Source organism: Macaca thibetana, chromosome 18 (genome assembly GCF_024542745.1).
Source record: "Macaca thibetana thibetana isolate TM-01 chromosome 18, ASM2454274v1, whole genome shotgun sequence".
Classification (NCBI taxonomy): domain Eukaryota; kingdom Metazoa; phylum Chordata; class Mammalia; order Primates; family Cercopithecidae; genus Macaca; species Macaca thibetana.
In genome coordinates this window covers 72,651,412-72,664,162 of record NC_065595.1, presented here as the reverse complement: position 1 = coordinate 72,664,162, position 12,751 = coordinate 72,651,412, and the positions used below count along the sequence as shown (strand labels likewise).

Below are 12,751 nucleotides of genomic sequence, written 5' to 3'. Positions count from 1 at the left end.
CAATATGTAACATAAACGATTACACATCCATTTATGTAATTTGTAACTTTTGATAAGTAACTAAAAATATGACTAAGAGTTGATTGATCTGATCCTCTGTCATTAAAGAGTATGTGTCTGGTGTTTTGGAAAATTAAGGCAGCATTTTCAATGTTACTTTAAAAAATGAATTTTAAATAGCAGATATGTAAAATTCTAATTAAGACAACACAACACTTGTTGAGGATAAGAGAAAAAGCTAAGTAAGGATGAGAAAAACTAATTATTCATAATTTGTTTTGTAGCTTTCTCTAGGTGTTTAACAGCAGACACATAAGTAAACCAAAGTTGTTATGGAATGATAAAAGAGCTTGATTACGAAAGATGTCAGGCTTACCACCAAGAGAAATATAAAAACTAGAAAAACAAAAAAAAATGCACTATGTCTTTTAGTTTTAGCATCATCAGAATTTGGTAGACCCCAGTCTACTAAATGACATTAACAGCCAACAGATAAAATCAGTAGGCCTCCAAACATCAATAGGCAAATTGTTCAAACATCAATTAAAGGCATATTAATACTCGCAGGCAAGTTAAGTATTCAACAGTTCTAAAACCTGATATAACACTGAATCCTAGACACATTCTCCTTGTCCTTATCACTGAGTTGAACACTTTTGAGCTCAAGCGTGTATTATTTTGATGGCTAAAATATCCTGTACAAGTACTTTCACCTTCTGCAGGAACTTAAAGTAACTTCAACAGAAGCACAAGTGTTCCATAAAATTTAACTTTCTACCATGAATCTTAATAGCATAAAAATACTGAAAGAGTGAAAAACAATTATAAAATCTTGCATTTATCTACAGTAAGACTAACGAGACAGGAAATCATCAAGAAACAATTTCAAAAAAGCCTTTATCACATTCCAGAACTGTACTCAACTGTTTACTTACCAAGCATAAGCACCAAGAAGAAAGAGAAAACGAGTGACAAAGAATGAGTGTTGAGAAAGGAAGAAGTCAGAGAGAAAGCTTGGAACAAATCACACTGATTGCATTAGGACATTAAAAACAGGTGCAAAGCACACATCAAGAGAGTTGCTAGAACAGTTGAAGAAGGAAAGAATACCCTGTATTTGCTGAGAGACAATTTTGCCAACTCTGACTTCAGTCCTTTAAAAAAAATACCTCTTTTCTGATTATACAAATAATACATGTTACAATGTGGAAAATATGGACTCGAAAAAGTTATTCAGTAAAAAATAAATGAATAAATAAGAATTCATAAAAAATCCAGTAAGTTATCTGCATCATTGAGGATAATGAAGGAAGAGAAAGGTTGAAAAGAAATTAGGACTGGGGTAGAGAGAGAACCTTATGAGTAGAGACTGAAAATGCCATTACATTAATCTTGAGAAAAAAAAAAAAAAGTGAACACTCAGTGAGCCTAAGCTGACACATGGTAGAGTCAAATAAATATTTTTGTAACAAAACATGAATATTAAAAACAAGTGATACACAAAATATTAAATGTGTTCAAAATAAGCCTAATTAGTTCCTGCTAATACTTCTCAGAATAGGTAATTAATTTATCTTTCAAAATTAGTAAATTACCATCAAAACTAGTAAGAAGTACCCATAATTCGCACTTTATTCTTTCTAACATTATTAAGAAAGCATCCTCATTTCTTCTTCGACTGGCTTGAAAAAAAATTACGAAAAATTTTAAACCACTTTTTAAAGTTCTCTAAATTTAAGAGTCTGACTACTCAATGCATTAAATATACAGAGCAATAATTATATTCCTTTTTTACCCTATCTTATGGTGCTGACAAGAATTGTATTCTGAATCATATTTTCTCTGCTCGCTTTCATTCCACAGATAAAATGTTGGCTCAAAAAAGTTGAACGTCTTTATCTATCCTCAATGTAATACACATGATCTTTATCAACTAATTGAAGGCCTACACAAATCAAGACACTGCCTATTTCTTGACTTAATGAAACCTAAATGTTTAACCAACAATATGCAGTTGCTCCAAAACTATGAGGGTAAAACAGAATCATTACTTAATAGTGCTGGGTAACCTTAATTCTGTGCATTAAAGAAACATATTGCCTTCTGAAAGCCTGGTCAACATATCAACTAAACACCCGTTAACATCTTACCGTCGTCAACATATCAACTAAACACCCGTTAACATCTTACCGTCGTCAACCTATCAACTAAACACCCGTTAACATCTTACCGTCGTCAACCTATCAACTAAACACCCGTTAACATCTTACCGTCGTCAACGTATCAACTAAACACCCGTTAACATCTTACCGTCGTCAACCTATCAACTAAACACCCGTTAACATCTTACCGTCGTCAACGTATCAACTAAACACCCGTTAACATCTTACTGTCAACGTATCAACTAAACACCCGTTAACATCATACCGTTGTCAACGTTATCAACTAAACACCCGTTAACATCTTACCGTCGTCAACGTATCAACTAAACACTCGTTAACATCTTACCGTCGTCAACATATCAACTAAACACCCGTTAACATCTTACCGTCAACCACAAGTATTAGAAGAATCTGTCTTCAAGACCTAGTCTTGGCTCTAGCTTTATAAAGTCAAGGTTTGATAATTAAATGAGCAGGAATTAAAGACTCAGTCGCTTGGCGCTGGTTACACCAGTGGGGAGAAAAAAGGAAACATAAGCCAAAATGAAAAACGGCAAGCTAACAGCAAAAAACCACCCTACCAATGAGAACACTTTTCATCCAATTATTAAAGTTTCTTAGATAAAAAATACGACTTTGACTACGCTTCTCCAAACCAACTTCCTGAAGTTCATTGTAATGGGCAGCCACTGCTGAGCTGTGTCCTTCTTCCAGATTCTGAAAATAAAACAGAATAGAAAAACATCAAGGATCAGAACATGGTAAAAATAAGCCTCAGAACATTTCACCTGGGAATGGATAAAATACTATTAGAATTAGTAAACTTCACTAAACAATGGCAATTAACCACAGAAGTCTCACTAATTATCATTAGACCTAAGATTTGTTTCCTGAGTCCTTGGGTATCAGTCCGTTTTCATGCTGCTGATAAAGACACACCCGAGGCTGGTAATTTATAAAGAAAAAGAGGCTTAACGGACTCATAGTTCCACGTGACTGGGGAGGCCTCACAATCAGGGTGGAAGGCGAAAGGCAGGTCTTACATGGCAGCAGGCGAGAGAGAACGAGAGCCAAGTGAAAGCAGAAACCCCTTATCAAACCACCAGATCTCGGGAGACTTCTTCATTACCATGAGAACAGTGTGGGGGAACCGCAGTGATTCAATGATCTCACACCAGGTCCCTCCCACACATGTGGGAATTATGAGAGCTACAATTCAAGATGAGATCCCGGGGAGGACACACCCAAACATATCACCCTATCTTGAAAAACATCTCTAGGTTTAAAATTTTCATTGTGATATTTCATCTGTATAATTTTAGTGTCAGTGTCTTAATAAACCCAGTACTCTTCCAGAATTCTGATTATTCAGTTTGATAAATGACAGTCAATGTTTGGTGTTTCTATAAGAGAATAAATTAGGAATAAGCTATAATTACATTATTTTTATAAAACTTGTGAAAATTAAATAAGATAATGTATATAAAGAGATTAGGGCTGGGAGAAGTGGCTCACGCCTGTAATCCTAGCACTTTGGGAGGCCCAGGTGGGAGGACTTGAAGTCAGGAGTTTGAGACCAGCCTGGCCAACATGGTGAAACCCCATCTCTACTAAAAATACAAAAATTAGCTGGGTGTGGTGGTGCACACCTGTAATTCCAGCTACCCGGGAGGCTGAGGCAGGAGAATCGCTTGAACCCAGGAGGTGGAGATTGCGGTGAGCCAAGATCGGGTCACTGCACTCCAGCGTGGGCAACAGAGCGAGACTGTCTCAAAAAAAAAAAAAGAAAAGAAAAAAAAGAGGATAGAATTCAGTAGGCAATGTGCAGTGTTAGTGATTTCTATTATAATAATGCTATCATACATGTTATATGTAACCCAACAGTTTTCAATTTGTGCTTCCTGAGTCCCTAGAAATCCTGTAAAAATGCCATGATAGTTTGTAAAGGGCTTCAAATCCTCCTACGTCCCTTTTCAGCCAAAGTGCTGAATCTCACTGATGTGCTGAACGGCCTTTCAGCAAATCCTTGACCTATTTTACATAACAGGTTTAAGTGTAAGATTTTCATTTGAAAAAGGGGTTCTGGGGCTAGTAAAAGTTTGAAAACTATGTTTAAAATACAAGCTCCCAGCCAGGTGCAGCATCTCACGCTTATAATCCCAGCACTTCGGGAGGCTGAGGCAGGCAGATCACGAGGTCAGGAGTGTCAGGCCTCTGAGCCCAAGCCAAGCCATCGCATCCCCTGTGGATCAGAGGTCAGGAGTGTCAGGCCTCTGAGCCCAAGCCAAGCCATCTCATCCCCTGTGACTTGCACTTACGCCCAGATGGCCTGAAGTAACTGAAGAATCACAAAAGAAGTGCAAATGCCCTGCCTCGCCTTAACTGATGACATTCCACCACAAAAGAAGTGAAAACGGCCGGTCCTTGCCTTAAGCGATGATACTATCTTGTGAAATTCCTTTTCCTGGCTCATCCTGGCTCAAAAAGCTCCCCCACTGAGCACCTTGTAACTCTCACTCCTACACGCCAGAGAACAACCCCCCTTTGACTATAATTTTCCTTTACTTACCCAAATCCTATAAAACGGCCCCACACTTATCTCCCTTTGCTATCTTTTCGGACTCAGCCCGCCTGCACCCAGGCTTTATTGCTTTACAATAAAAAGCTTTATTGCTCACACAAAGCCTGTTTGGTGGTCTCTTCACACGGACGTGCATGACAAGGAGTTCAAGACCAGCCTGGCCAATATGGTGAAATCCCATCTCCACTAAAAATACAAAATTAGCCGGGCATGGTGGTGGGTGCCTATAGTCCCAGCTACTCGGGAGGCTGAGGCAGGAGAATCACTTGAACTCAGGAGGTGGAGGTTGCAGTGAGCTGAGTTTGCACCATTGCACTCTAGGGAGACTCTGTCTCAAAAACAAACAAACAACTCCCCTCTGTTAAAAGAATTCACATTCCATTAATGACAAAAGCCTCACAATCAGTCACTTTCCTCATAAGGGCCAATGGCAGAATTTTATTTACTCATTAAAGTACTTTTTTCCTCTAACTCCAAATTCTGCCTCAAATTCCTTTCTAATGTGGTACTTCCAGATGAAAACAACTTGCTCTGTAGTATCTTTACTACATATTAGGCATTTGCATTCACTTAACTAAAACAGTATGTAAAACACATTAATAAGTTGAAAACAGTTTAAGGAATTACATTAATAAAGGGATGTAAAGCTAGGTATAATTTTAAAAGTTATCCCTTTTTAAGTGATAACTTCTGACAAAAAAACTGGAGCCGAACACCTAATAAAAAAGGAAAATAGGTAAATCACTTGGATCTCATACTCTAGTCTTTTTAAAAACACCAACAGACAGCAAAGTAGCTTTCAAGTTTCTAGTTACGGGTGAGGCCTGCTAATGCCCAGGAGGTTGTGACTGCAGTGAGCTTCGATCACACCATCACACTCCAGCCTGGGCGACGGTGCAAGACTCCGTCTCGGAAAAAAAAAGTTTCCAATAAAGAAGATTCTAAAATAAGATAAAGATTATCTCATTAGAAAATAAAACCAAACAAAAACTAAAAAATCGATCTCATTAGCAGGAGACGTTTCGCCTTAACAGAAATCGTAAGAGTTAAAAGCCTCCTTTGCCTTAAGACCACATCTATTAAAAACAGAACATTCTTACGCTATTGAGATTATGTAAAAAGATCAGTGTGATTGCACAGGTGTTCCACATTTCAGACTTACATATTCCGAGTAAAAGAAAATACACTGAACATACTTTCTGCTTTTCAGGAACATCCTCAAGTGCTATTTTTCTCTTATTTTGAGTGCCATCTCCAGTAGAATATTCATCTTTTGGAACATCCTCAGTTTCTCTTTTTCTTTTCTTTGAATTGCCTTCATCATCACCACAATCTTTTTCCTCTGGGACAATTTCGGGATCAAGTTTTCTCTTCTTGGATGGAGTGCCTTCCCCACAACTAGAACTTTCCTTTACAAGATCATCTTCAAACTCTTTTCTCTTTCTTGCTGTGTCTACTTGTCTACAGACAGAAGTCTTTTCAGAAAGCCCAGTCCCAGAAGCTGTTGTGTTTTCATTAATACTGAACGAAGACTCTGCTTCAGAATTCACGGACGCTTTTGCCTGTTCAACAGACATCTTTTCATATTCCTCTGCTTTTGTAGAATTTGCCATTTATGATTGCTTGAATTGATGGTAAAACTTCATGAACCAACACTAGAATGACAAAAAATTGGTATTACTTATAAACACTAAGACTTTAAAACAATTTTTTTTTTTTGGAGACAGTTTCACTTTTGTCACCCAGGCTGGAGAGCAATGGCGTGATTTCGGCTCACTGCAAGCTCTGCCTCCAGGGTTCAAGCGATTCTCCTGCCACAGCCTCCTGAGTAGCTGGGATTACAGGCGTCTGCCAACAGGCCCGGCTAATTTTTTCTATGTTTAGTAGAGTCGCGGTTTCGCCATGTTGGGCAGGCTGGTCTCTAACTCCTGACCCCAGGTGATCCGCCTGCCTCGGCCTTCCAAAATGCTGGGATTACAGGCGTAAGCCACCGCACCCGGCCTAAAATAATTTTAACTAGAATTTGATAAAAAAAAAAATTTGGTCAACTAGGAGTTTTAAAAAATCTCATTGTAGAGAGAACATTAAAAAATGTTAATCGATATTATGTACGAATTTCTGAATATGGTAATACTAAGTATAATCCCCCCGTAATTCTATAATCTTATTCATAAAAGTCACTGTTGGCATTAAAGCTGATGAATGAAGTGGGGATACACATGCACTAGCTCCATTTCAGTTCTTACCCTTACTCCATAACTCTGGTTCCCAAACTGCATGGTTGGCACCATAACAAACAGCACCACAGGACGTAACGTGGAAGATATCACAGAAACTACCAGCTTTAAGTGCAGCACAGTTCCAACTGAATAGACTGCACTACATACCTTTCAATGACTTTGTGAAGCTGAGATTTTGGTATCACAGAAAATCAAGGTGAAACAGGAAATGAGGTTGGCGGTGCCTATCTGATTTCGAGGCTTGAAGTTGTACAGTACCCAACAGGTTCACACATCCTGTTAGCAAGGGATTGTGATTAATTAAGAATAAAACACAAACATTACTTTTCCCCCCAATTTATGTGTATTAATTTTTTTAAACAGACATAAAGTTGTTAGACCACAAATACTTTCAAATTCTTTGGGGTAAACTACTTAATAAATGGAACTGTTGCATTTCTTTTGGCCTATGGACACTAAGGGCATCAAGAACAGAAAAAGTTTGGGATTCTACAGCAAGAACTTCTGAAATCATATTTCATAATGGTTTCATAATGAAATCATATTTCACAATTAGGAAGAAAGTGGAGAGAGTAGAAATGACTTTAGACAAGTTTCAAGACTCAGCCTGCAGTTTGATGACCATTAAGTCTCCTTCAAATATGTTCTTAGACCTACATTAAGATGGGAAAGAGAGAGAAATAACTGAACTATCTATTGGTTAAGAATTACGGTGGTTGATTTATTAAGTCATTCAACAAACTTAGTGACCTCCTACTACAGAGAAGCTCAAGGTAAATTATGTTTTCAAGATGTTTATAGCTTACATACCACTATTAAAATGTTAAGCTTTTGTTCGGCACAGTGGCTCACACCTGTAATCCCACCACTTTGGGGGACCAAGGTGGGCAGACTGCTTGACCTCTGGAGTTAGAGACTAGCTTGGGCAACATGGCAAAATCCCGTCTCTACAAAAAATACCTGGCATGGTAGCACATGCCTTAGTTCCAGTTACTCCAGTTACTGAAGTAGGAGAATGACCTGAGCCTAGGAGGTCCATGCTGCAGTGAGCTGTGATTGCGCCACTGCACTACAGCCTAGGTAACAAAGTGAGACCCCCCTTAAAAAAAAAAAAAAGCTTTTTCATGAAGGAAGTGTTTGTGTTGTGCTAAAAATAAATAGATAAATAAATAAGCCTTTTGGATAACGAAAAAGAATAAGAAATTAAGTTGCTTAAAGGAATGGGTAACAAGTCACTACGAATGGGTAAGGATTTCAAGGGTTATTAGCTTTCATGATCCACCATTTGAGGTAACAAAATACCAAGAGGTACCAAATACAACTGAATGAGAGAACAACAACAACAAAAAATCAAAAAAGTAATTTTCAGAACAAATACTTAAAATGATTATCTAGAAAAATTGGCTACCAACTTATTAAATTCCCAGTTCTCCTCCTCTGCCATTGATTTCTTAATGGAAATTGGCTTTAAATTCAAATAAAGCAATGTGACTTATCTTTAGCTATAATTATTACCTAAAATTAGTATCGAGATTTAAGCATGAATTTTACTTATGTCACTTACTTTTATGGTATCACAGATGTGACATCATAAAAACATAATCAATTAGGTCAGAAGAAATGACACAGCATTGCAGATGACCACAAAAATGAGTAAGAATGTTTAAAACCAAGCACCATGTTTACAGCCAACTTGTTTTCAACAAATGTGCCAAGAACGTACATAGTGAACAGTGTCCTCAAAAAATGGTGCTGGGAAATCTAGACCACTCTCTCTCACCACATGCAAAAATCAAATCAAAATGGACTGAAAACTTAAATTTAAAACCCGCAAGTATGAAATTACTTGAAGAAAACATTGTGGAAATGCTTCAAGACACTGGTCTGGGCAAAGATTTCTGTGGTAAGACCTCAAAAGTACAGGCAACAAAAGCAAAAACAGACAAATGGGATTATATCAAGCTAAAAACTTCTGCACAGCAAAGGAAACAAGAATGAAGAGATAACCTACAGAAAGCGAGAAAGTATCTGCGAAACTATTCATCTGACAGGGGATTCACAACCGGAATATAGAAGAAACTCAACTCAATAGCAAAAAAAAGAAGCAATCCTACTACAAATGGGCAAAAGATCTGAATAGACATTTCCTAAAAGACACACAAATGGCCAACAGGTATATATGTAAAAAATGCTCAATATCAGTAATACCAGGGAAATGCAAGTCGAAACCACAATGAGATACCATCTCATCTCGGCTAAAATGGCTTTTATCAGAAAGACTTTTAAAAAATGGATACTAAGGCCGTCGCGGTGGCTCACACCTGTAATCCCAGCACTTTGGGAGGTGAAGGTGGGCAGATCACTTGAGGTCAGGAGTTCGAGACCAGCCTGCCAACATACTGAAACCCCATCTCTACCAAAAATACAAAAAGTAGCCGGACGTGGTGATGTGCGCCTGTAATCCCAGCTACTCTGGAGGCTGAGGCATGAGAATCGCTGGAACCCAGAGGTAAAGGTTGCAGCGAGCTAAGATCAAGCCACTGCACTCCGGCCTGGGCGACAGAGCAAGGCTCCGTCAAAAAAAAAAAAAAAAAAAAAAAAAAAAATGTCGATGAGGATGCAGAAAAGAGGGAACACTTGTACACCGTTAGGGGGAATGTAAATTAGCAAGCCACTAATTTACATACTGGGAAAAGTATGGAGGTTCTTAAAAAAAAAAAACCAAAAAATAGAACTGGCGCTATTGAGATGAGTTTCTTCTATATTCTGGTTAATCCCCGTCTGATGAATAGTTTTGCAAATTTGGGAATAGATCCAAAAGAAGGGAAATCAGTATATCCAAGAAATATCTGCAGTCTCAAGTTTACTCACAATAGTCAAGATATGGAATCAACCTAAGTGTCCATCAACAGATGAATAAAGATAATGTAGCACATATACACAATGGAATATGAGTCATTAAAAAGAATGAAATCCTGTCATTTGCAACAACATGGATCAACCGGGATGTCATCATGTTAAGTGAAATAAGTCAGGCACATAAAGACAATATCATGTTGTCACTCAAGTGGGAGCTAAAACTGTGGAGGTAAAGAGTGAAATGGTGGTTACCACAGACTGGGAAGGGTAGCAGGAAGACGGGGATGAAGAAGAGAAACTGGTTAATGGGTACAAAAAAACCCCAGAAGAAATAAAATCTAGTGCCTGATAGTACGGTGGGGTGGACACAGTTAACAGTAACTTATTGTGTAGTTCAAAATAGCTAAAAGAAAAATTGGAATGCTCCCAACATAAAGAAAGCAAATGTTTGAGATGACAAATACCCCAATTGCCCTGATTTGGTCGTTACACGTTGTATGCATGTATCAAAATATCACCTGTACCTCCAAATATGTGCAACTTCTATGTACCAATTTAACAAATGGGGGGGAACAAACCGAACTCAAAGTGGAATAATGAAAACACTCCAAAGGAAAGAGAGCTGTCCCTCAGAATCCTCGGGAGAAACCTTCCAGAGGTGGTCGACTGACATCGAGATGGATACGCGATAAATAACCACCCGGACGTTTCGACCTGGCTTTCCAGCCACACCTCCGGAGCAGGCTAAGTCTCTGCGTCACTTCAGTTCCTCGGGGTACGACCGAGCGGGCTGCCAGGGCCGCGGGGATAAAGCCCACGCGGGATAAGCTCTTAAGCCCCAAGCCAGCCGCCTGACCCTCTACTACGGGCCCGAGAGGACGTAGCGAGGCGAGACGGACTCTTCCAGCCAAGTTCTCCCCTCCGTCATTGGCGCGGCCTGTTACTCAAGCTCTGGTTCAGGTTTCCGAGGCGCCGCTCAAGACAGACCTGAGGACCCCGCGCCCCTCCCCAGCGGGGCCCTGGGGCGCGAGCTGGAACAGCTCTCGGGCTTCTTCGCCCACCCGGGCTCGCTCAGTCTGGAGGAGCAACAGCGCCCGCCCACCCCAAGCAGTTCCCATTTTGCTTGGGACTGCGGACACAAGGCGACAGACGCACGCCGCGGCCAGTGAAGCACAGGGCTAATCGAAGTGAGCCCATGTCAGGAGCGGAGTGCCATTTCCACCGCTCCACGGCAGCCGAGGAATAAACACAAAGAAAGGAAGGGCCGGAGTTCCAGCCGTCACACTCACCAGCACACCCAAACGCGATTCTGTTTGCGGAAACGGCGGCCCGCGCCACGCGTGTCTGGTCACGTCACTTCCGGAGGTGCGGGGTCACGTGGCGCCGCCAGGAGAGCGTGCCGCGACGCAAGTCCTCCGCGCCGGAACTACGAGTCCCGCCGTGCCGCGCGCGGCATGCGGAGGCTTCGCTGAGAGGGCACGGGCGGTCGCGAGCACGTTGCTAGTGGGCGCGGCTGGCGGGCCGGAGGCGGTAGGGGGCTGGCGTCCGGCTGAGTCCCGCGGGTTCTGGCACCCGGACCCGCACTCGGTCGGGGTCCTCTGCTGAGTAACACTGCCGTGGCGTTCGAGGAGCTGTGGTCCAGGCCGCGCGGCGGGAAGCGGCGGCCCGAGCGTCCTAAGAGGTAGCCTGGGCCCCAGGCCTCTGGGGGCAGCGGGAGGGGTCTAGAGGGCACCTTCAACCCTGGGCGTGTGTCCGGGAGCTGACTCGCGGCGCGAACCCGGCAGCTGCTCTGCGGGCGCCGCTCTTCGGACTGCGGCAGTGTATGACCGCCAGACTGGGGTCGTCCACAGCCGCAGACCCCACCGCCCCCGGCCCAGAGAGGCTCCCCCGCCCTTCCGGGTTGAGCCAGTGTCCTGGCAAATCTTGCTTTGGGACTGTTTTTCTGCCTGCTCTGCTGTAACCCTTCACCGTCTTCTCTTCTCTTCCTGGGAAGCCGGTTGAGGAGGGGTCTGGAAGCGCCCGCGGTCGGAGTGGTTTTAAAAATTAGCAATTTCTTGTTAGGAGCTGGCAGATTGGTCCTTACCGCCGTATTTGGGAAGCCACAAGAGGCCATTCTCACCTGTTAGGTTTTGAGAAAAGGGACCGACTATACCTCTTCTTGACGAATACGTAAGGGTGCATTACTCTGCGTTGGCTGAACTTGGCATGGTGTGGTTTGGGGGAGACAACACACTTTCTTTGGCCATCACCCCAGATTTCTACTGGGGAGTGAAAGCGCCTACTGTGCTGAAACTCGAAAGCTCCATAGTTGAGGACTTTCAACCTGAGATCAGGGTCAAAACTACCTGTGGATTATTGATGCGTGTACATGTTAACATCGTGCGTCAAGTCCCCACCTTCCAAGGGTGTAAAACTGAGCAGCTTTACAATCCGTCTTGAATTACTCTTTACCAAAATGGATCCCTTTAAAACAGCTTTGAAAATGTGCTTTACCAGCCTGCCTTCTTGTCAGTAGGCACAGATATATTAATGAATGGACCTGGCTTTGGGGAAGGCAGCATTTGCAGCGTTGCAGTTTCCAATCTAATCACTTATAAATTGTGGGCATCTGAGGTTGTTGACCCCTTACAAACTTTGAACCGAGAATGAGGCCTGTTTTTCACAAATAGGGATGAACCATCAATTTCAGATGACTGCTTGTATTATTATATGAAATGAACTAAGTTGAGAATTTCATTTCATGAATATTGACAATTGCAAAGGTGAAGGTCTTAAAGATCGAATACATTATAGGCATATCTGTCGTGCGCGTCCGTGTGAAGAGACCACCAGACAGGCTTTGTGTGAGCAATAAAGCTTTTTAATCACCTGGGTGCAGGCAGGCAGGCTGAGTCCGAAAAGCGAAGGGA

At 41.5% G+C, this 12,751-nt stretch overlaps 2 protein-coding genes across 7 annotated transcripts in view; one reads left to right on the top strand and one right to left on the bottom strand.

Annotated features, from left to right (window-relative positions):
- RNMT (RNA guanine-7 methyltransferase) overlaps window positions 1–11,186 on the bottom strand; it is a 36,499-nt gene extending 25,313 nt beyond the window's left edge. The window contains exons 1-4 of one of the 3 annotated variants that reach the window (XM_050767562.1): window positions 11,132–11,186; window positions 7,131–7,259; window positions 5,940–6,398; window positions 2,744–2,879 (exon numbers count right to left, since the gene is read on the bottom strand). In XM_050767562.1, the coding sequence (XP_050623519.1) occupies window positions 2,744–2,879; window positions 5,940–6,356 (553 nt within the window). In that variant the 5' untranslated portion in view covers window positions 6,357–6,398; window positions 7,131–7,259; window positions 11,132–11,186. Of the gene's footprint in view, window positions 1–2,743; window positions 2,880–5,939; window positions 6,399–7,130; window positions 7,260–10,420; window positions 10,549–11,131 lie in introns of those variants that run through there. The other 2 variants (XM_050767563.1, XM_050767564.1) reach the window with 2 other exon arrangements.
- Window positions 11,187–11,272: 86 nt separating this feature from the next.
- FAM210A (family with sequence similarity 210 member A) overlaps window positions 11,273–12,751 on the top strand; it is a 62,350-nt gene continuing 60,871 nt past the window's right edge. For all 4 annotated transcript variants that reach the window (XR_007721153.1, XM_050767581.1, XM_050767578.1 and 1 more), the window contains exon 1: window positions 11,273–11,523. The gene's annotated coding sequence lies outside the window, so the exon portion shown is untranslated. The remainder of the gene's footprint in view (window positions 11,524–12,751) is intronic.